At 45.0% G+C, this 22225-nt stretch overlaps 1 protein-coding gene across 2 annotated transcripts in view; it reads left to right on the top strand.

Moving 5' to 3' along the window:
* ULK2 (unc-51 like autophagy activating kinase 2) overlaps positions 1 to 22225 on the top strand; it is a 149578-nt gene that overhangs the window by 42577 nt on the left and 84776 nt on the right. Inside the window, exons 1-4 of one of the 2 annotated variants that reach the window (XM_032215047.1) lie at positions 432 to 452; positions 5546 to 5578; positions 12125 to 12161; positions 18893 to 19066. In XM_032215047.1, the coding sequence (XP_032070938.1) occupies positions 5549 to 5578; positions 12125 to 12161; positions 18893 to 19066 (241 nt within the window). In that variant the 5' untranslated portion in view covers positions 432 to 452; positions 5546 to 5548. Of the gene's footprint in view, positions 1 to 431; positions 453 to 5545; positions 5579 to 12124; positions 12162 to 18892; positions 19067 to 22225 lie in introns of those variants that run through there. The other variant, XM_032215046.1, reaches the window with a different exon arrangement.

Genomic DNA, 22225 nt, shown 5'->3' with positions numbered 1-22225 from the left:
TGCCAAGCAGCAACCAGAGTCTCTACCGGACTGTGGGCGAAAGTATCAGGAATAACCCCAAGCTCCGTCTGGAACCTTAACGGTTCCATAAGTCGCCTGGGGCGGAACCACCTGGTCGGTTCCTCCTCCCTACAGTGGGGGTTTGGTCTCCGGAAGTCGAGCCTCAGTAGGCAGTGGTCTGACCACGACAGGGGTATGATGTCGTTACCCCTCAGACCAAGATCACAAATCCACTGCTCCGAGAGAAATACGAGGTCGAGCATGTGCCCCGCCGAATGGGTTGGGCCCCGAATTACTTGGGTCAAGCCCATGGCTGTCATGGAAGCCATGAACTCCTGCGCCCCATCAGAGTTTTCGCCGAGTTCTAGGTTGCTTCTCTCCTTGATTAGTTTCCACCCATTGCTTCTTGTTCTGCCCTCAGGTGCTTTGGAGAATAGGTGGACAGCTGATAGGTAAGTTTTGCCACATTTTTACGGCCTTTCTTGCCACGGTTGTTAAGTGAATCACTGCTTAGTTGTTAAGCATGTGGCTTCCCCCATTGACTTTGCCTGTCAGATGGTCGCAAAAGGGGACACTGCAGGCATCAAAAATGCGAATTAGTTGCCAAGCCTCTGAATTTTGATCACGCGACCACGGGGACACTGCAACGCTTATACGTGTGAAAAAAACATGCTCATAAGTCATTATTTTAAAGTGCCGTTCTAACTTCAAACAGTCACTAAATGAATAGTTGTAAGTCGAGAACTACCTGTATTAAAACCATCACTCTGGAGCAGCCTGGCCAACAGTAAGGACAGTGGTCCAGAAATCTGCAGGGTACTTAACTGAAGCATTCAGCAAACAGTAAATACCGTATTTTTCGGAGTACAAGACGTACCTTTTTCCCTCAAAAAAGAGGCTGAAAATCTGGGTGCGTCTTATACACTGAATACAGCATTTTTGGCCTCCCGAAACCTTGCCCCCTTCACCAAAATGGCCGTGCAGAGCCTCTAGGAGGCTTCCAGAGTGCTCCTGGGAACTCAGGAGGGAGAAATGAGCGAAAAACGGGCCATTTTTTGCTCAGTTTTGCCCCCTCAGCCCCAGGGAGCACTTTATAAGCCTCCTAAAGGCTATGCATGGCCTTTTTTGACAAAAAACGGGACATTTTTGGCTCATTTTTTGGGAGGGGCCACCCCCCCAGGAGCACTCTACAAACCTCCTAAAGGCTACTCCTACCCTTTTTTAAAATAAAACGGGCCCATTTTCGTGAAAAACGGCCCGTTTTCTGGAGGTCTGCAGAGTGCAAAACCTTTTTTCTTTTAATTTGCCTCTTCAAATCTTGGTGCGTCTTATACTCCGAAAAATACAGTAACATCCTTTTCTGCCAATAAATTCAGCATCCACTCTGTGCACTGGATAGAATAGTCATAGAATGGATCCCACTGGATTAAAAACCTCCATGAAAGAGATCTAAAACAAGACGGATTGATGACATTTGCGTATATGGCCGGCTAGGGAATGTCAATTTTTTCCACTGTCACCTTCCAAACATTCGGGGTTGCTCAAAACTTGGATTGTAAAGACATTTTCCTTACTTTAATATAATTTAGATGTGATTGGTATTTCAGACGGTAAATATCATAACTTTTGAACATTTTGTTTGTTTCATTGGGAAAAGAAAATTCAGGACCGTACAGGTAGTCCTCAGCTTAACGACCGCAATCGAGCCCAAAATATCTGTTGTTAAGTGAGACATTTGTTAAGTGAGTTTTGACCCCATCTTACGAGCTTTCTTGCCACAGTGGTTAAGTGAGTCACTGCAATTGATAAGTTTGTAACCCGGTTGTTAAGTGAATCTGGCTTCCCCCTTGACTTCGCCTGTCAGAAAGTTGCAAAAGGGGGACCGCGTGACTTTGGGGCACAGCAACGGTCGTAAGTGTAAGAGTAAGGTTCTACATTTAGGCAAGAAAAACCAAATGCACAGGTACAGTATGGGTGGTACCTTCCTCAATAGTAGTAACTGTGAATTGGGGATCTTGGAGTCCTAGTGGACAACCATTTAAATAGGAGCCAGCCGTGTGCAGCAGCTGCCAAAAAAGCCAACACAGTTCTAGGCTACATAAAGAGGGATAGAATCAAGATCACGTGAAGAGTTAATACCACTTTACAAGGCCTTGGTAAGGCCACACTTGGAATACGGCATTCAGTTTTGGTCGCCACGATGTAGAAAAGATGTGGAGACTCTAGAAAGAGCGCAGAGAAGAGCAAGAAAGAGGATTAGGGGACTGGAGGCCAAAACATATGAAGAACGGTTGCAGGAACTGGGTATGTCTAGTTTAATAGAAAGAAGGACCAGGGGAGACATGATAGCTGTCTTCCAATATCTCAGGGGCTGCTACAAAGAAGAGGGAGTCAAGCTATTTGTGAATGCCGCAACACTGGAAGTCTTTAAGAAGATGTTGGATAGCCATTTGTCTGAAACAGTATAGGTTTCCTGCCTGGGCAGGGGATTGGACTAGAGGACCCCCAAGGTCCCTTCCAACTCTGCTATTGCATTGTATTGTATAAGTATGAATCAGTTGCCAAGCATCTGGATTTTGATCACATGATTACAGGGATACTACAGAGGTCGTAACTGTGAAAAGATGGTCGCAAGTCAGTTTTTTCCGTGCTGTTGTAACGGCCACTAAATGAGTGTGTGTGTGTGTGTGATTTTATTTTATTTTAATACAAACAATCCATCTTCCATTAAACAGTATGTTGCCTGGGTACAAATATCTTGCGCAATAACAATTAGGATTTACAACCATACTAATATTTATCTGCTCGTAACTTAATACTGATATATATAACATATCTGATACTATAACAATCCTCTTCTTAAATTATTTAATTCTATTAATATATTTTCTATATTTCACTAATCTACTTTGCATTTAACCACTCCGAGGTGGCGCAGTGGGTAAGGTTACTTCAGCTGACTGCAGTTCTGCAGTTCAGCTGTTCAAATCTCACCGGCTCAAGGTTGACTCAGCCTTCCATCCTTCCGAGGTGGGTAAAATGAGGACCCGGATTGTTGTTGGGGGGCAATATGCTGACTCTGTAAACCGCTTAGAGAGGGCTGAAAGCCCTATGAAGCGGTATATAAGTCTAACTGCTATTGCTATTGCTATTTCTAACTTTCATATTTGTTCTCTAACCATCCGTAGAATAGTTCCCCTCAGCTATATTATTCGGTTTCCTCCTTCTCTTTAATTGCGAGTGTTCACCTATTCATTTCTGCACATTCTAATATGTTCCTAATCACAACTGTTGTAAAAGGAGGACAACCGGTATAGCTTGGAAATGGGCAGAAATGTCCCTTCATCCTGCGGTGGATAGACAATGGCTTAAAACGGTGATGGTGAACTTGTGCAGAAACATTGCACATGCACTCTCATTGGGATGGCGCCCCAGAAAAGCCGAACTTCCAAATTCTAGTGTGCATGCACGCCCGACGATCAGCTGCCCGTGTGCGTGCGCATGCTGACTTTTGGCACTGCCACGCGCACGAAGGTATCACATTCCAAAAAAGATGAACTTCCGGGTCCTGGCACACATGCCACCACCACCACCACCCGACAATCAGCTAGCCGGCGTGCATGCGCACATCGGTTTTCGGCAGTCCCACACGCACGAAGGACAGCTGATCGTCGCATGCGCGCCAGAGATCCGGAAGACAAAACGAGCAAGTCTGTGAATGTGAGGCGACGTGGCTTTGCGTGCCACTTTGGGCTTAAAATGATGATGATGAAATTCAGACTAGGACGTGTGAGGACACTTTTAAGTCCAACGGCTGTGTTTGCAAAGCGAGGGGCCATGACTCGGTGACAAAGGATGTGTGTTTCCCTGCAAACAACACTCCCCCCCCCCAGGGTTTCCAGCTAAATTAAGAGTTGTGTCATTACTGGGGAAGCCCCAATTGCCAGTAGGGATGGTGAAGGCCGTCCCAGCAGCCTTCCCAGGGCTGTTTACTCTTCGTCAATAAGTAACTCGGAGGCAGGTGATAGTACATAACAGCCACATGACATCTCAAGGCCCCCGGTGGGTTTTGGTCCTTTATGTCAGGCCTGCAGCCATCTTTTCTTTTGGATTTTTGGCCTTCTCCTACTATGCTTTTTCTGTTGCGGGAAAACATTGTATGGAGTTAGATCTATGTAGCCATAACAACATTCTTTCTAGAAAGGCAAGGTCATCCTTTGTTTCTGCGCCTGGCGGGAACTGGATGGGTACAACTGCCGGCACGGCAGTGGGAGATTGGACCATGTATTGGACTTGTGGGTGAAGGACTTAAGGGGAGGGGGGAATGCATTTGGGTTACGGTCTTGCAAAAAACTGACGTGAAATCCCCTTCAGTTACTCCAAAGTACCATAAATCCAAAGAGCTGCAACAATCATGCCAGGTGTAAAATTATATAGCATAGCACTTAGATTTCTATACTGCTCCACAGGGCTTTTACAGCTCTCTCTAAGTTTTTTACAGGGTCAACTTATTGCCCCCAATAATCTGAGTCCTCATTTTACCCACCTCCGGGAGGATGGGAGGATGAGTCGACCTTGAGCCAGTCAAGATTGAACCTAACTGGCTGTGGGCAGAGTTTAACTTGCAGTGCTGCCTTCTAACCCGTTGGCCACCATGGGATGGAGGGAAGGAAGGAAGGAAGGAGAAAAGAGAGAAAGAAACAGAAGGAAGGAGGGAGGGAAAGTTGGAAAGGAAGGAAGGAGAAAAGGGAGGGAGGGAGAAATAGCAATAGCACTTAGACATATACCGCTTCGTAATGCTTTATAGCCCACTTTAAGCAGTTTACAGAGTCAGCCTCTTGCCCCCAACAATCTGGGTCCTCATTTTACCCACCTCAGAAGAATGGAAGGCTGAGTCAACCTTGATCCGGTCAGGATGGAACCCCAGACTGTGGGCAGATTTAGCCTGCAATACTGCATTCTAACCCCTGCTTCCAGAGAGGGAGGAAGGGAGGAAGGAAGGAAGGAAGGAAGGAAGGGAAGGAGGGAGGGAGGGAATAATAACAATAGTACTTATATACCACTTCACAGTTCTTTCCCGCCCCCTCTGAGCTGTTTAGAGTCAACCATCTTGCCCCCAACAATCTGGGTCCTCATTTTACACACCTCGGAAGGATGGAAGGCCGAGTCAACCTTGAGTAGATCAGGATCGAACCCCAGACTGTGGGCAGAGTCAGCCTGCAATGCAGCCGTCTAACCACAGTGCCGCCATGCCTCCATCTCAAATTATAATTGTTGCTTTGGTGGTTTGTAATCCGAAATCCGCATCCGAGTCTGTCTACACTTGTCTTTTTAAAAGCTTTTTATTTGAAAGCTGAGCGTCGTGCCAATTCCAAAAAGCAAAATTGATTTCCCCCGAACAATACATTTCCGTCTTTTTGTGGTCAATGCCGTAAATATCTCCAGTATAGATCGATGGCGGGTGGGTGAAAAGGGTTTATTTATTGTAAGAAAGCATCCATTATTCTTGTTTAATGAGATGTTTCTTTTTTTCCCTTTCTTTCAGGAGATGCCCAACTCCGTCTTTCTCGTAATGGAGGTGTGTATATTTATGATATGAATTTCTTTTCTTTTTTTGTTAGCAGATTTTTTAAAATTATTTTTTCCCTTCTACAACACCTTACAGTCATTATATCAACATTGTTATGTCATCCTATCTGTACATGTATATAATATTTCACTTCTATATTTACACACCTTTATACACAGTTCTATGTATCTATATATCTATATATCTATCTATATATATTTATATATATCTATATATCTATATATATCTGTCTATCTATCTATCTATCTATCTATCTATCTATCTATCTATCTATCTATATCTATATATCTATCTAATCTATATCTATCTATCTATCTATCTATCTATATATATATATATATATATATATATATATATATATATAGTTTTTTGGCTTAATTAATTTTATTGTTTTGCAGCCATTTGTACCAATTGTTCCAAATTTCATAATATTCCGACTCTTCTTTATCTTTTAATTTCAGTGTTAATTTATCCATCTCTGCACAATCCAAAGTTTTTTTTAATCACTAATTCATCCGAGGGGGGTATTATTTTGTTTCCAGCATTGGGCAAATGCTATTCTAGCTGCAGTTAGCAGATGTGTTAATATGTACTTAATTTTCTTTGTATATTTCCCTTTGATTATTCCCAGTAGAAGATTTCGGGTTTGTATTTTATCTGTTCTCCTGTAATTTCTTGCACCTATTTCCAAATTTTTGTCCAATATTTTTGTGTTTCCAGGCAGGTCCACCATATGTGATAATAGGTCCCTTGTACTTTTTTACACTTCCAGCAGGTCGGCTTCATGTTTTGGGTACATTTTAGCCAATCTTGTTGGTGATAAATGCCAACGATAAAACATTTTATGATATGAATTTCTTTGTGGCTGGATTTGAGTTATTTTACCTCTTGTCATCCTAAAATCCTGTCCCCCCAAACCATCCCCTAAAATTAGTAGATATGTACGGTACCAAAGAAAATAGTACTGTATATATATATATATCCACCCCAAAATACTGTTCATCCATAGCAGCAGTGATGGGTTGCTCTTATCCTCGCTAATGGTAGCGGCTGCTCTCGGGACTGCACGTCCTGTTCGGGCACATGCGCTGCGCATGCATGCGCAACCCCCCCCCCCGGGCAACACTCAGCTGCTTGTTGGGGCTCACGCAGGCACCGCTTGTTATGCGCGTGTGTGTAATTGCCCGGTTGCTTTAAAAACAGGTACAGAACGCCCGGGGGGGGGGGGGCGCAAACGAGCCACCGTACCAGAAATTCTCGAAATTATACCCCATGTTGTGCTTTGTGAAAACCAAAGCAGAACAAGTGCTTTGTACTTTATATTTAATTCCCAAAACATTTTTTCAAGTTAAGTTTCAATTTTGCCTGTACCCTTTAGTCCACTTTTTAAGATCAAAAATCTTATTTTGCTTTTTGCTGTTTATATCAGTTTTTAAAAACAAACTTAAGGTTATATTTTTCCAATAAGGATTAAAGATAGAGCCGAGGTGGCGCAGTGGTTAGAGTGCAGCACTGCAGGCTACTTCAGCTGACTGCAGTTCTGCAGTTCGGCTGTTCAAATCTCACCGGCTCAGGGTTGACTCAGCCTTCCATCCTTCCGAGGTGGGTAAAATGAGGACCCAGATTGTTGTTGGGGGCAATATGCTGACTCTGTAAACCGCTTAGAGAGGGCTGAAAGCCCTATGAAGCGGTATATAAGTCTAACTGCTATTGCTGTTGCTAGTACACTGTCAGCTGCTTCCAGCTACTACCAGACCGGGAGGAACCCACCGCTGATCCACAGGTTTTAGGTTCCAATGCATGGTGTTGTGTGATTTATGCTGTAATACTGTGATGGCAAACCGATGGTACAAGTGGCATGTGGAGCCCTCTCTGTGGGCACGCGGGCCGTCACCCAGCTCAGATCTATCATACATGTATGTGCGCCTCCTGCCGGCCAGCTGATATTTTGGTCTCTGCCGTGCATATGAGAGACACATGTGCATCCGTTGGAGGGAGTGGGGTTGCCCGTGGAAGCGCTGGGGCAAGGGGGGGCGCATACATAGGGGCGGTGGGGGGAGCACAGGGGGGTGCGGCACTCCCCCATGCCCCATTTTTGATCCCAGGAGGTTTCAGGGAGGCCTGCTAGGCCCAAAACAGGCCATTGGGGGGGGGAGTGTTCCCCCAGACTGTTTTTGGTCCCAGGAGGCTTCAGGGAGGCCTGCTAGGCCCAAAATGGGGGGTTCTAGTGGGGAGTCGCAGGCATGTGAGGAAGGGGTCTCACGCATGTGTGAAGAGAACACAGGAGGGGGTCATGCGCGAATGGGCAAGGGGGCAAGGCGCACTGGATTGTGTGTGTGGGCACGTGAGGACAAAAAGGTTAGCCATCACTGCTATAATAGCAATAGCAATAGCAGTTAGACTTGTATACCGCTTCATAGGGCTTTCAGCCCTCTCTAAGCGGTTTACGGAGTCAGCATATCGCCCCCACAGTCTGGGTCCTCATTTTACCCACCTCGGAAGGATGGAAGGCTGAGTCAACCTTGAACCTGGTGAGATTTGAACAGCCGAACTGCTGAACTGCAGTCAGCTGAAGTAGCCTGCAGTACTGCACTCTACCCACTGCGCCACCTCGGCTCTTATATGTGGGCAGGGGTGAAATACTACTGGTAGTTTTAAAAAAAATGCTACTGGTGCAGGCAAAGTGCGTGATTTGTAGTCGCTAGAAATCCTGCTTTCTAGCGAATTAAATTGCGCAGCACAGGTGTCTCTCCCCCCCCCCCCCAGCTGTTCTACTTCCCTTTGCAGACTCAGGAAAGGCTTCTTAATCCTCCTTTCCCAGCATTGCGCAGTAGCGCCTGTGGTACACTTGCAAGCCAGTGCTGGGGTACGGCCGTACCGGTAGTAGTCACGAGGCACGGCCACCGTATTGGTACAGTGGCTCGTTTTGGCCCGCCCGCGTTCCTTACCTGTTTCTAAGGCAACCGGGCCAATTGCACATGCACACAGAGCGTGTGGCACCCGCATAACCTCCGACGAGCAGCTGGGTGTCGCAGGGGCGGTGGAGTGGGTATGCATGCGCAGCGCATGTCAGGCGCGCGCACGTCCGGCACATGCACGAACGGATCACGAGCAGCATACCGGTAACTAAGATAAGAACAATCCACCACTTATGCACGCAAAGCGCACCAGTAGGAGACTTCAGAGCATTTCCCCCCTGTATGTGGGTTAATATTTGATGTTCTATACTTTTAGAAGTAATGATTAAAAGTCCTTCTCTTTTTTTGCCTTGGAAAACCTAGAACAGGCAAGGACAGGTCTTACCAATAAAAGAGAATATTCAGGGTTGAACTGTGGGGTCCTTGGTGCTCTCTGAACTTGGAGGTTTTCTTGCAGACGTTTCATGACCCAGCTAGATAACATCATCAGTGCTAGAGGGAGGTGGGACTTGCTCTCTGCTGATATACAAATGGCTTGCCCTGTCGGTGTTGGTGGGAGCGTTCTTGATGGTTACCTTGATTAAGCTTTTAAAAGTGCGTCTAGTCAAGGCTGTGGTTTTCCCAGTGGCAATAGATGGCTGTGAAAGTTGGACCATAAGGGAGGCTGAGCGCCAACACTGGCAAGTCATAAACAGAGAGCAAAAAACCCCGCTCACCCTTAGCACTGATGATATTACTTAGCTGGGTGATGAAATGTCTGCAAGAGGGGGAAAAAACCCAGCTCAGAGAGCATCAAGGACCTCACAGAAGAAATGTCTGCCTGTGGATTAAGGGGAGCGGGACAGCGTGTCATGCCAGGATATAGAGAAAAGATAAGATAAAGTTTATTGCCATTTTTCCTATGTACACAATGGCGCACATTAAAATGAAATTCTGATGCCTGCTCTCAAATGAAGATAGATAGAGAGATAGATAGATAGATAGATAGATAGATAGATAGATAGATAGATAGATAGATACATACATACATACATACATACATACATACATACATACATACATACATTGATACATTGATAGATAATGAGATAGACAGATATGATAGAGAGACAGAGATAATGATGATAGATAGACAGACAGATAGATAGATATGATAGAGATAGATAATGATAGAGAGATAGAGAAATAGATGATAGGTAGATAGATAATAGATAGATATGATAGAGACATAATGATAGATAGACAGATATGATAGAGAGACAGATGATAGATAGATATGATAGAGATAGATAATGATAGAGAGATAGAGAAATAGATGATAGGTAGATAGATAATAGATAGATATGATAGAGACATAATGATAGATAGACAGATATGATAGAGAGACAGATGATAGATAGATATGATAGAGACAGATAATGATAGAAAGATATGATAGAGAGAGAGAGACAGATGATAGATAGATAGATAGATAGATAGATAGATAGATAGATAGATAGATAGATAGATAATGATTTTGTGTGTGTGTGTCTGTGTGTAAAAAGGAAATGGGGGCGGGATCCAGCTACCAATAGCCTGAGAAGGAAAACCGTCAGGTTAAATTACTCAGGAGAGAAAATCATCTTTTCATCCTGCACATGTAGCAGCCTTGTTAAATTTCAGCCCTTGGAAAAGATTTCTCTCTTTTTAAGCTTGTCGTCAGTATCACCCAGTTGAGCTGGTGCAGTGCGGTGCATTGCAAAATTGTGTATGTGCAGGTGACAGTTGGGTGCATTTCAGATGCACCAGGCAAAAGGAAGGGAAAGCATTGGGTTTGTTTTGGGGTGTGGATGTTAGCTAGTTGGAGGGTGGAGGGGGAATGACTAGACCATACCGAATATTTTTTCCAGAATTATTTCCACCTTTTTAAAATTATTTCAGACTTAGAAGTCCTCCTCAATGGGCTTGAGCCAATTAGCTGGTATCCAAGCCTAAAATAAACCTTATACCTTCTTTTTTTGACGGCTTATTGTCTAACCTGCTTTTCTATCTTTTTTTTCTTTCTTTCTCTTTTACAAGGATTAACACTTTTTAAGTCCCATCAGTTCACCAAGAGATAAATATAGTTTTTGTGTGTGGTTCAGTTACATTTCCCAGTCCATAACCCAACTGTCTCTTTCTGGTAACTAAAAAGCTAGGCTGCTGATTTCTCTCTGTTATTACCGTGTTTCCCCCAAAATAAGCCAGGCTCTTATTTTCTTTTGACCCTTGAAATAAGCGCTTGGCCTTATTTTCGGGGAGGCCTTATTATTTTTGAGGTGCAGGAGGCAGTGAGCGTGGTCACCTCATGGCTGCTGCTGTGTTGCAATATTTTCGGGGAGGGCTTATTTTAGCACATGTGCTCAAAAGCCCGATTGGGCTTATTATCCGGGAAGGTCTTATTTTTAGGGAAACAGGGGAAACATTTGGTACTCGGCGAGTTCCTTTAAATAAAAGCATCAAAATATTTATAATTCTCTCCACCCTGTATCTGCAGTGGGTGTGAATAATTGTGCAAAATAAAATGCAGGCAGCATTTCCATTGGCAAAAGCTTCTATTTTCCCCCAGATTGTGAATTCATCAACTGTGGGATGTAACATTGCAGTCCCTTAGCATGGAGAAGCAGCCATGCGTGTCCTTTCCGTCAACCCCTGACAAGCAAGCGTCCCATTGTCTTTTTCTAATTTCCAGCATCTCTTGTCATTTTGCTGGGTTATGTCTGGCGTTTAGAACCATGATTTATATTTAAGATCACACAAGTTAATGCAGTGTGCCAGTACTTCATTATTCTGAAAATAAAATCAAGAGAAAGAGCTTTAGGCAAGCAAGGAAACCAGTCTGGCTGCCTTGGGTGTTCTTGAACCTCTTGTCTGAAATGGTATAGATTTTCCTGCCTAAGCAGGGGTTGGACTAGAAGACCTCCAAGATCCCTTCCAACTCTGTTATTCTGCTCTGTTCTATTCCAGTTTTCTTTTCTGTTCTATTCTATGTCTCTGTTTCGATTCCATTCCATTCATTCTATTGTTCTATTCTATTCTGTTTTTTCTATTCTCTATATTTTCTATTCCATTCTATTCGCTCATTCTATTATTCTATTCTCTGTATCTTCCGTCCCATTCCATTCATTCTATTATTCTATTCTATTCTATTCTATTCTACTCTCTATATTTTTTATTCTATTCTATTCCATTCATTCTATTATTCTATTCCATTCCATTCTATTTTCCATTCTATTCCATTCCGTTCCATTCATTCTATTATTCTATTCTATTCTTTTCTATTCTGTTCATCTTATTGTTCTGTTCTGTTCTTACATTTTCTATTCCATTCCGTTCTACTGCGTTCTGTTCTGTTCTGTTCTATTCTATTAACCATTCAGTGTATATTTTATTTTGATTTTATTGATCACATTTTGCAACCACCCATCTCCCTCGCAGAAGGACTCTGGGTACTGGGCAATCAAATATTAAAACATCAAAACAGTATATAAAATTTAAAGTTAATGGGATGTGCTAAAGCGGTTTTAGGTCGAATAGACGAAGCTCATAGCCTTCATCTCTTCTGATACTGGTCCTTCCTTCCTCTTCTCTTTCACAGTATTGCAACGGTGGAGACCTAGCAGATTACTTGCAAGGTAACAGTTTCCTACTCTGCCTTCAGCCCTTTAACAGGAGAAATTTCCTGATGGTGGGAACCATTAATCCGTGGAATGACTTGCCTCCAGAAGTTGTGGGTGCTCAGGTTTTTAGAAAAGGGATTGGACAACCATTTGTCTGAAATAGCATAAGGTTTCCTGCTTGAGTAGGGGGTTGGAATAGAAGACCTCCATGGTCCCTTCCAACTCTGTTATTTTGTTATTCTTTAGGGGTCCCCTTTTGCTTGTTTATAGCGGAGGATATTCTGCTCTTGATGTTTTTAGCATGCTCCTCTCAAACTACCGCTAGAAGAAGTATTTTGAACTCAAGAATGAGCTGTGGGGTCCTTGTTGCTCTCTGAGCTCCGTTGTTTGTTTGGAGACATTTCACAACCCAACTAGGTAACAACATCAGTGCTAGAAGGGAGGGCGGGGTTACTTTCTGTTTATATACAACTGGCTTGCCCTGTCAGAGTTGATGGGAGTGTTTTGGTGGTTCCTTCATTAGGCTGTGGTTTACTATTCATTTGCCTATCTGAGTTGGTAATTCCTTTGTTGGGGTAAACAGAGAGCCAACCCTTTTAGCACTGATGATGTCACCTAGTTGGGTCTTGAAATGTCTGGGAGAAAACACCCAAGCTCAGAGGGTACCAGTGATTCCTGATCCCAGGCCTACCAGAAGGAATGAAGTTAAATGTCAGGGTTCCCATGGACTTGCGGGTGTGGGGGCAAGATCTTGAACTTTCAACTGGGTGGGGAAAACCGGGAAGCTTTCAGATTCGGGTTAGTGTCACGGTTCCAAATAGCATCCAAAACTAAATCAGAATCCAAGGCAAAGTATTCCTCAACATTCCAATTCATTAAAGAGAGCCATGTTGACACATCTGAGAAAGCCCGAATCTGAAAGCTTCCTGGTTTTCCCCACCCAGTTGAAAGTTCAAGATCTTGCCCCCACACCCACAAATCCATCCCATGGTCCAATCATCCACTGCCATGCTGGCAGCTTCCACCCATCCAGTTCTGGTCAGGTGCAGAGGTGCAAAGACAAAAGATGACCTTGGCTTTCTAGAAAGAATGTTGTTATGGCTACCTATCATCTAACTCCATACAATCCCCAGCTCCCATTTTCCCACAATAGAAAATGCATAGCAGAATAATAGAAAGTGTGGCAGGCCAAAGACCCGATGGAAAAGATGGCTGCAGGCCTGACATTAAATTTCTCTACAGTCCATGTTTTATCTAAATGAATCTGTCAAAGGAACATCACCCTTGCTGGAGCAGAAAGTAAAACACTATCCTCCCTCTTGTAGCCCTTGTCCTCAACTTACAGCCACAATCAAGCCCAACATTTCTGCCGCTAAGCAAGGCAGATAGCGAGTTTTGCCCCATTTTACCACCTTTCTTGCCACGGTTGCTAAGAGAATCGCTGCCGTTATTAGATTAGCCACACGGTTCTTAAGCGAACCTGGCTTCCCAGTGGGCTTTGCTTATCCGAAGGTCGCAAAAGGAGGTCACGTGGCCCTGGGACCCTGCAACCGTCATAAATACGAACCAGGTTCCAAATGTCTGTATTTTGATCATGTGACCATTAGGACGCTGCAGTGGCCAAGAGAAAAATACCATATTTTTCAGAGTATAAGACGCACCAAGGTTTTGAAGAGGCAAATGAAAACACATTTTTTTGCACTCTGCAAAAACGGCCCCCTTTTTGTTGTCAAAAAAGGGCATGGATAGCCTTTAGGAGGCTTATAGAGTGCTCCTGGGGATTGGGGTGGTGAAATTGAGCAAAAAAAAAGCCCATTTTTTGCTCATTTCTGCCCTCCCCAGCCCCCAGGAGTTCTCTGAAAGCCTCCTAAAAGCTATGCATGGTCATTTTTGCAAAGGGGGCGGGGTTTCAGGAGGCCAAAAATGCTGTATTCAGTGTATAAGATGCACCCAGATTTTCAGGCTCTTTTTTTTGAGAGAGAAAAAGCTCCGTCTTATACTCTGAAAAATACGGTAGTCATAAGCAGGGGTGGGTTTCAGTCGGTTTGGGCAAACCGGATGCTAATTTTACATCTGGTTCGCCAAACCAGTAGTCGCAAGGACTGGCTGGCCCCGCCACCCCCAAATGCGGCCCGTTTTGGATGCCAGGTAAGTGCAGAGCCTGTGTGAACGGTCAGAGAGGGCGTAAAATGGGCCTCGGGGAAGTTCCGGAAGGCCACAACGGGCCAGAGCCCAGGGGAGGCCATTTTCGCCCTTTCAGAGGCTCTAGGAAAGCCTCCGGAGCCTGGGGAGGGTAAAATGTCCCCCCCCCCCCCCCAGCCGTGCTGCAGGAGGCCGAGTAGGCCACGCCCACCCAGCAACCGGGCAGAGGATGCTAAAATTTTTGAATCCCATCCCTGCTCATAAGTCACTTATTTCAGTGCTGTCGTAACTTCAAACAGTCACTGAACGAATAGTTGTAAGTCAAGGACGACCTGTAGTTGGTCCTGAGCGATATCTGCCCTTGTTTTGATTTCCAGAGACATTTCCTGTAGGATCTGGAGCAGGAGGGGGGTGGGTGTCATACTTCTGTGGAAAGGAGTTGTGTTTTTTTTCCCCTCCAGAGGATTTGGAGACTAAGGAGAAATACTTTCAAGGCTCTAGTGAGCTGTAAAGTTCACAGTAGCTATTTTGGGACTTTGAGCATCATTGCACAGCTGTTGTGAGAAGGTGCAAGTGATGTTTTGTGCCCTTCAGAAGTCAGCGTGGCCTTCTGGGGACAGCGGGAAGCAGGGTGTCGGACTACAAAATCCTGGCCCGATACAGGTAGTCCTCGAGTTAAGACCGTGGTGGGAATCCAAATCTTTTCCTACCGGTTCTATGAGAGAGAGTGCTTTCTGCGCGCGTGCTCACAGCACTCAAAAACCACCCTCGGTGTCAGCGCTGGTGAGCTGAGCTGTTTTTTTAGCTCAGCTGAGGCACAACAATTCACTCTGCTGCGCGAATCAGCTGAGCTAAAAAACAAGGAAGTATGGGACAGGAAATGGTGAGAGCGGGAGGGCGTGACCAACCAGAGGTGGTATTTGCCGGTTCTTCGAACTACTCAAAATTCCCGCTACCGGTACACCTGAATACCACCTCTGAATTGAGCCCAAAATTTCTGGTTGCTAAGGGCAACAATGGTTCAAGGGAATTTTTGCCCTGCTGGATGACCTTTCGAGTTGTTAAGTGAATCACTGAAGTCGTTAAGTGAGTCACACGGTTGTGAAGTGAAACTGGCTTCTCGGTTGACCTTTTTATTTATTTATTTACCATATTTTTCGGTGTATAAGACGCACCAAGATTTTGAAGAGGGTTTTTTTTTTTTTTTTTTTTTTGCAATCTGCAGGCCCCCCAAATCCTTTGCACGCCTCATTATTTTGTGAAAAACAGGGCATGCAGAGAGTTTGAGAGGGCTGCAAAGTGCTCCTTGGGGCTGGGGGTGGCCAAAAATGACCAAAAAAGGGCCCATTTTTTGCCAAAAACGGCATACATAGCCTTTGCACACCTGTGTTTTTTTTTTTGTGAAAATCGGGGCATACAGAGAGTTTGAAAGGGCTACAAAGTGCTCCTGGGGGCTGGCGGGGGAGAAAAACGAGCAAAAAACACCCCATTTTTTGCGAAAACCGGCCCGTTTTTTGCAAAAACCAGGATATGCATAGGCTTTGGGAGGCGCTTAGAGTAATACACGCAATAATACATGAGCACACAATCGATACAAACTCAAGGTAAATCACTCCAAACTCAATTGAAGAAAATACGACGTCAGCAACAGAGTGGTCAACGCCTGGAATGCTCTACCCGACTCTGTTGTTACATCCTCAAACCCCCCACAGCTTCAACCTTAAACTGCCTACTATGGACCTCACCCCATTCCTAAGAGGTCCGTAAAGGAGGCCGCGCATAAGCGCACCAGCGTATCTACTGTCCCTGTCCTCCTGTCCTCATTTATTTGTACCCATTTCTTTCTTTTTTTTAACTTTTTTTTTAATTGAAAGTTTTGGGGAAAAAAACTTTTACAAATGTTTACTTCCCTCCCCCTCCCCTCCCCCCCCAACCCCTCCTCCCCCAACCTTCCCCCCCCCCCCCCCGGCTTCCCAGAACCAATGCAGGGTATAAATCTTTAACAAAAATATTCTAAAATAAACTTTTTAAAGAAAAGTTAATATCTTTCATTTGAGCTTATTTGTTATTTGTTATTTATACCCAGTTATTTGTACCCATTTCTGTGTAAATGTGTTTTTTTATTTTCCATTTTCATTTTCGTACAGTCACATATATACTGTGCATAACCGGGGCCATATAACATTAAACAATAAACACAGCCATTCCTCTTGTCAACAATACCCCCCAAAATAGAAACCCAATGTACCTCTTCGAGCCTCCATACACCCTTTCTTTAGCCCCCCTCCAACTTTCCTTCTTCCCTCCATCCTTCCCCTCTACCCTACTTCCCCTCCCCCTCCCCCTCTACCACTCCTCTCTCCCGGTCCACTCCCTCCCTTCCTTCTCACCCTCCCTCCAGTCCTCTCTCCCACCCTCTCTACCCCTCTTTCTTCTATCCCTCTACTCCTCCCTTCGGTGTATTTCTACTATCTATTAATATATTCAGCTTATCCTATTTTTACAGTGGAATTATAGAGCAACAGTATACAAGCGCAATCACGTTACTTTAAAATCTAACACATACTGTATATCCCCCCCTCCCCCCTAACACCCCACCTCCCTTCCCCCCCCCCCCGACTTCCCAGAGCCCGTACACGGTATAGATTTTTAACAAACACAGTCTAAAATATATTAAGACAAAGGAAATCTTATGCATGTATAGGGTCTCCTGCTTGAGCAGGAGGTTGGACTAGACGACCTCCAAGGTCCCTCAAGGTGCTTGAGAGACCGCCTGCTGCCAATTACCTCCCACAGACCCATTAGATCTCACAGGGTTGGCCTCCTCCAGGTGCCATCTACCAGCCAATGCCACCTGGCTATTACCCGGGGGAGGGCATTCTCTGTGGCAGCTCCGGCCCTCTGGAACGAACTCCCCGCAGGGATTCGGACCCTCACCTCTCTCCAGGCCTTCCAAAAAGCCGTCAAAACCTGGCTTTGCCGGCAGGCCTGGGGGTGATGAGTTCCCTCCCCTCTTGACATGTATGGTTGTGCGATTGTTGCCTACTTTTATTATTTGTATTTTGTCTTTTATGTTCTCCCTTTTTTTCCCCCTTTGAATTGTTCGCCGCCCTGAGTCCTCCCGGAGAAGGGCGGCATACAAATAATAAAATACCAAAATACCAATACCAATACCTTCCCACTCTAAAGTGATTGATTGAACAGTGATTCGCTTAACAACAGTGGCAAGAAAGGTCGTAACAAAACTCACTTAACAAATGTCTCCCTGAACAGCATAAAATTTGGGCTCAGTTGTAGTTGTAAGTCGAGGGGCTACTCGTATTTGTTGCTCGATAAAGCCTGTGGCTCTCCAGGTATACAGGATCTGACTCCCATTTCCGTTGTCCCTTGCTGTTATTCGGTATAGAAGTCAAAGTCCATCACATCAGCCAGACGGGCCTTCAAAGTCTCAACATCTCTGGCCGTGGCTGCCTGATAAACTGCACGCTTTAAGGCGTGGTCAGGCGAGAAAGATCTGGTCCACATACAAAGGTTCAATTAAGCTGATTTATTACTAAAATTCTCGGCGCAGAAATCTCCGCAACTAAAGGTTGGAGAAGCAGATTGAATGGAGAAGCCAAATTCACTTATCAACCGTGCTCCTGACTTGACAACTGCAATGATTGACTTAACAGTGTGGCAGGAAAAGGCCCTTAAAAAAGACAAAAGGGGTAGAAATTAGAGGATTAACAATTGCTAATATGTATAAGTAAATAATGTAAGAATTTTATTACGTATAAGCAAACATTAGTATTATTACTGCCATTATGATTACTATTATCACTACTAGTAATTTATTAATATCTTGTATAAGTAAATTGGTCTAGACCAGTGTTTCTCAACCTTGGCAAGTTGAAGATGTCCGGACTTCAACTCCCAGAATGCCCCAGCCAGCGAATGCTGGCTGGGGCATTCTGGGAGTTGAAGTCCGGACATCTTCAAGTTGCCAAGGTTGAGAAACACTGGTCTAGATAATACACTGTTTAATAAGCATTTATGTATTTTAAAGAAGAAAAATGTATTTTTTTAAAAGGTCCCAAAATAGAGCAAAATTTACTTTACAACTGTCTTGCTTGGCAGCATAAATTTTGGGATCATAAGTGGAGAACTACTGTATCAAGGAGAACCCAGCCAGAGTGCAAGCTTTTGAAATGCTTGTATTTAAAGCTATCTGTGGGCTATGGCCCACTACAGGGCCACGGGCTAATCGCCACCAGGCCACGTGAGTGACTGGCCAGGGCACGTGCCTCCACGCAAGCCTCAGCGCAGGCGCTCGCGGCCATACCTGCGCGAGGCTCATCACAAGCACTTGCAGCCATACTCGCACGAATCTCGCTGCAAACGACGTGGGGGCTTGCACACACATGCACTTGCCCCTCCTACACAATTATCCCCTTCTCCCCCCCCCCCCCTCCGGCCACCGACCCGAAAAGGTTGGAGAAAACTCTTGATTTAGAGGTCTTGATCCCACCCTTCCCTTAACAGCCCACCTGCATTTATGAAGCGCTGGAAATGCTGAAGGCATTAAAGAAATAATCATACCCTACTTCCGCCCCTTCTCCCAGCCAAAGGAACGCTCAGCGAGGATACCATCCGGGTCTTCCTGCAGCAGATCGCGGCTGCCATGCGTGTCCTCCACGGCAAAGGCATCATCCACAGGGACCTCAAGCCGCAGAACATCCTGCTGTCGTACGCCAGTCGCAGGAAGTCGAACGTCAGCGGAATACGCGTCAAGATAGGCAAGTGAAGGAAGGAAGAAAGGAGAGAAGAAAGAGAAGAAAGGGGGAAAGGAAGGAGGGACGGAAGGAAGGAGAGAAGAAAGGAGGGAAGGAAGAAGAAAGGAGGGAAGGAAGGAGGGAATGTAGGAGAGAAGGAAGGGGGGAAGGTAGAAGGAAAGGAAGGGGGAAAGGAAGGAGAGGAGGAGAGAAGAAAGGAGGGAATGAAGCAGGGAAGGAGGGAAGGAGAGAAGAAAGGGGGAGGGAAGGAGGGAGGGAAGGAAGGAGAGGAGGAGAGAAGAAAGGGAAGGAAGGAAGGAGGGAAGGAAGGAAGAAGAAGGAATGTTGTAAGATAAGATGGAGTTATGGGATGGTAAGAAAGTAATCTCAAGTATATTGTCAACTGTAGGGGGAAAATTGTTATAAATACATATTATTAATAACAGTTATGAGATCATATAATTGTGAATGTATATATGCAATTAATAAAATTTAAAAAAAAAAAAGATAGGCAAGTGAGCGCCGATTGCCCAGCACGGACTCCTCATAGAACAGGGGTGTCAAACTCAAGGCTTTGGGTGCTTAGGTCTGGCCCATGGGGCTGCCACAGACGCCCCCCCCCCCAAACACAAGTGACGTTGAGCTGGCCACGCTCACCCCGCCCCCCCCAAAGTCAAACGCAACCCTGATGCAGCCCTCGATGAAATTGAGTTTGACACGCCTGTTGTAGAATGAGCAGCTCCTCCTCAAAGTTTTACTTTGAAAGACCGCAGAGGGCTCGTCAGCCCTGCCAACAATTAAACCTCTAAATGCAAACGATGTTTGGCTCCATTTGTTGAGGAAGGTGTAATTTTATTAGAAGTCACGTGTAGCGCAGTAATGCAAAGCCAGAACTGGATCATCGCGCGCGCCAAAATCCCGAAGTTCAACTTTCCCCTTCCGTAACTGCCTCCCATCCCTGACACTCCATCCACAATCAGGTTCAAGCAAGTAGTTTTCAGGATGGCCACTTCAAGCTGCTGCCTGCTTTCTTCTCCCAGCTGTGCGGACCTTGAAGCGGTGTCTCAGGGAGATAACAGTAGTTACTTTCACTTTCCCCCAAGCATTCCCACCCTCCCCTTCCACATCTATTTGCACTACTTGGGTGACTCTGAGGACACAAATGAACCTCCATGTGGCCTCAACAGCTCTCTAAAAAGATCGCAAATGACCAGCTCTCTGCAGGGAGTATAAATCCTACTGTCCCCCACCCTCCAGTCAGAGCTGAAGAAGCTTCTTGGATGAGAAGCGAAACGTCTTCAAAGAAAAACAAGAGAGTCCAGTTGCCTCTGGAACAACTTAACAGTTCGCCACAGCCAACTCGTCATGGGGCAATCCAACAAATACGAAAGTTAAATTAATTTCGACAGAACCATGACCAATAATAATAATAAAGTCAACCCCGAAATACAAGACTTGCACTAATTTCGACAGAAACAAGGTCACAAATAATAAAAGTGACAAAATGATTAATGCAGCGTTGAATTGTCCCACTGCATGTTGTGTTGAGTTGGCTTTGGTGACTCGTCCTAGACCCCCCAGGTTTCTGGATCCTTGTAAAATCATGCAAGAGATCCTTGCTCTCACAGAACCAATAGGCATCCAAATATTGTGCAAGCATTTTTGCACTATTTTGTGAATCCCAGGAGGCTCCACAAGGGCGGGGCACTCTCACGTAACTTCCAGAGGGGAGAGATTCGGAAAATCCTGGGGTGGACAGGGCGTGACACACTAGCGGAGTCAAAATAATCATCTTAATTTGTGACTCGCCACGCCGCCAGGGTTGACCATCATTGCCTTAAAGATTAGCTCTGATTCTGTCAATGTTGCAAATAGCATCCAAAACTAAATCAGAGTCCTCAACGTTCCAATTTATTAAGAGAGCCATATTGGCACATCTGGGAAAACCCAAATCTCAAAGCTTCCTGGTTTTTCCCACCCAGTTGAAAGTTCAAGATCTTGCCCCCGCACCCATCAAGTCCATCCCATGGTCCCATCTCCCACTGCTATGCTGGCAGTTCCACCCCTCCCGTTCCGGTCAGGTGCAGAGGTGCAAAGACAAAAGATGACCTTGGTTTTCTAGAAAGAATGTTGTTATGGCTACATAGCATCTAACTCCATACAATCCCCACCTCCCATTTCCCCACAATAGAAAGGGCATAGTAGAAGAATAGAAAGTGTGGCAGGCCAAAGATCCAAAAGGAAAGATGGTTGCAGGCCTGACATTAAAATTCTCTACAACCTTCAGCTGGCACAGTTGGGTAAATTTTCCGCACTGTCAGAATTAATGTTTCGCCTCAAGACAGATTTGAACAAGGCAGGCTCTTGTTCGCGTTCTTGAACTGCTTCCATCAATCATACACACAATTCATAGCCGGCTGGGAAATCACCTCTGCTGATTCCACACACTCTGAGCCAATCAACTTGGGAGATGCTGGACGGAGTCATTAAGTGAAGAAGCCCTGGTATTACGGCGTTCTCTTCCACCAAAAATCAAATGTCCTTTCCTTTCTTGAAAGGATGTTATTAAAATTATCCTAATGTAAAATGCAGATGAAAATGGAGATGGTGGAAAAATAAGAAAGGTGGAAGAGAGGTATAGGCGCAGGAGAAAAGGGGGGAAAAATCAGGACCAACTTCCAGGTATTTTTCAGTGCAGTAAAGTACAAAATATAATTTCAACCTCAACTTCACCAATTTCGTCGTCATCAACTTCATCAATTTCAACCTTGACTTCACCAACTTAACAAATGCCAGCCGTTTTCTATAACTAAATTAATCAGTAAAACCCAGCATCAAGATTTCGGGGAGGTTTCTATCACAAGCACAAAGTCCAGAAATGGTTTACATACCAAATGTTATTTCCTGACCTATTAAGAGATGAGGGACTCAAAGCCACAAGTCTCTGGATCTCCCAGGTTGGGCCACATTACGCCTGCCTAGGTTCTCCTGCTTGAGCAGGCGCTTGGACTAGAACAGAGGTGCCAAACTCGATTTCATTGAGGGCCACATCACAGTTATGTTTGACCTTGAGAGGCTGGGGTGGGTGTGGCCAGAATGGGCGTGGCCAGCTCAACGTCACCCATTGACGCTGCCTCCTGCAGCCCTCTGTCAGCAAAAATGGAGCTTGGGGAGCTGTGTGTG

This window comes from Thamnophis elegans, chromosome 4 (genome assembly GCF_009769535.1).
Source record: "Thamnophis elegans isolate rThaEle1 chromosome 4, rThaEle1.pri, whole genome shotgun sequence".
Classification (NCBI taxonomy): domain Eukaryota; kingdom Metazoa; phylum Chordata; class Lepidosauria; order Squamata; family Colubridae; genus Thamnophis; species Thamnophis elegans.
The sequence above is the reverse complement of the archived record's forward strand: the minus strand, read 5'-3'. Positions and strand labels throughout refer to the sequence as shown.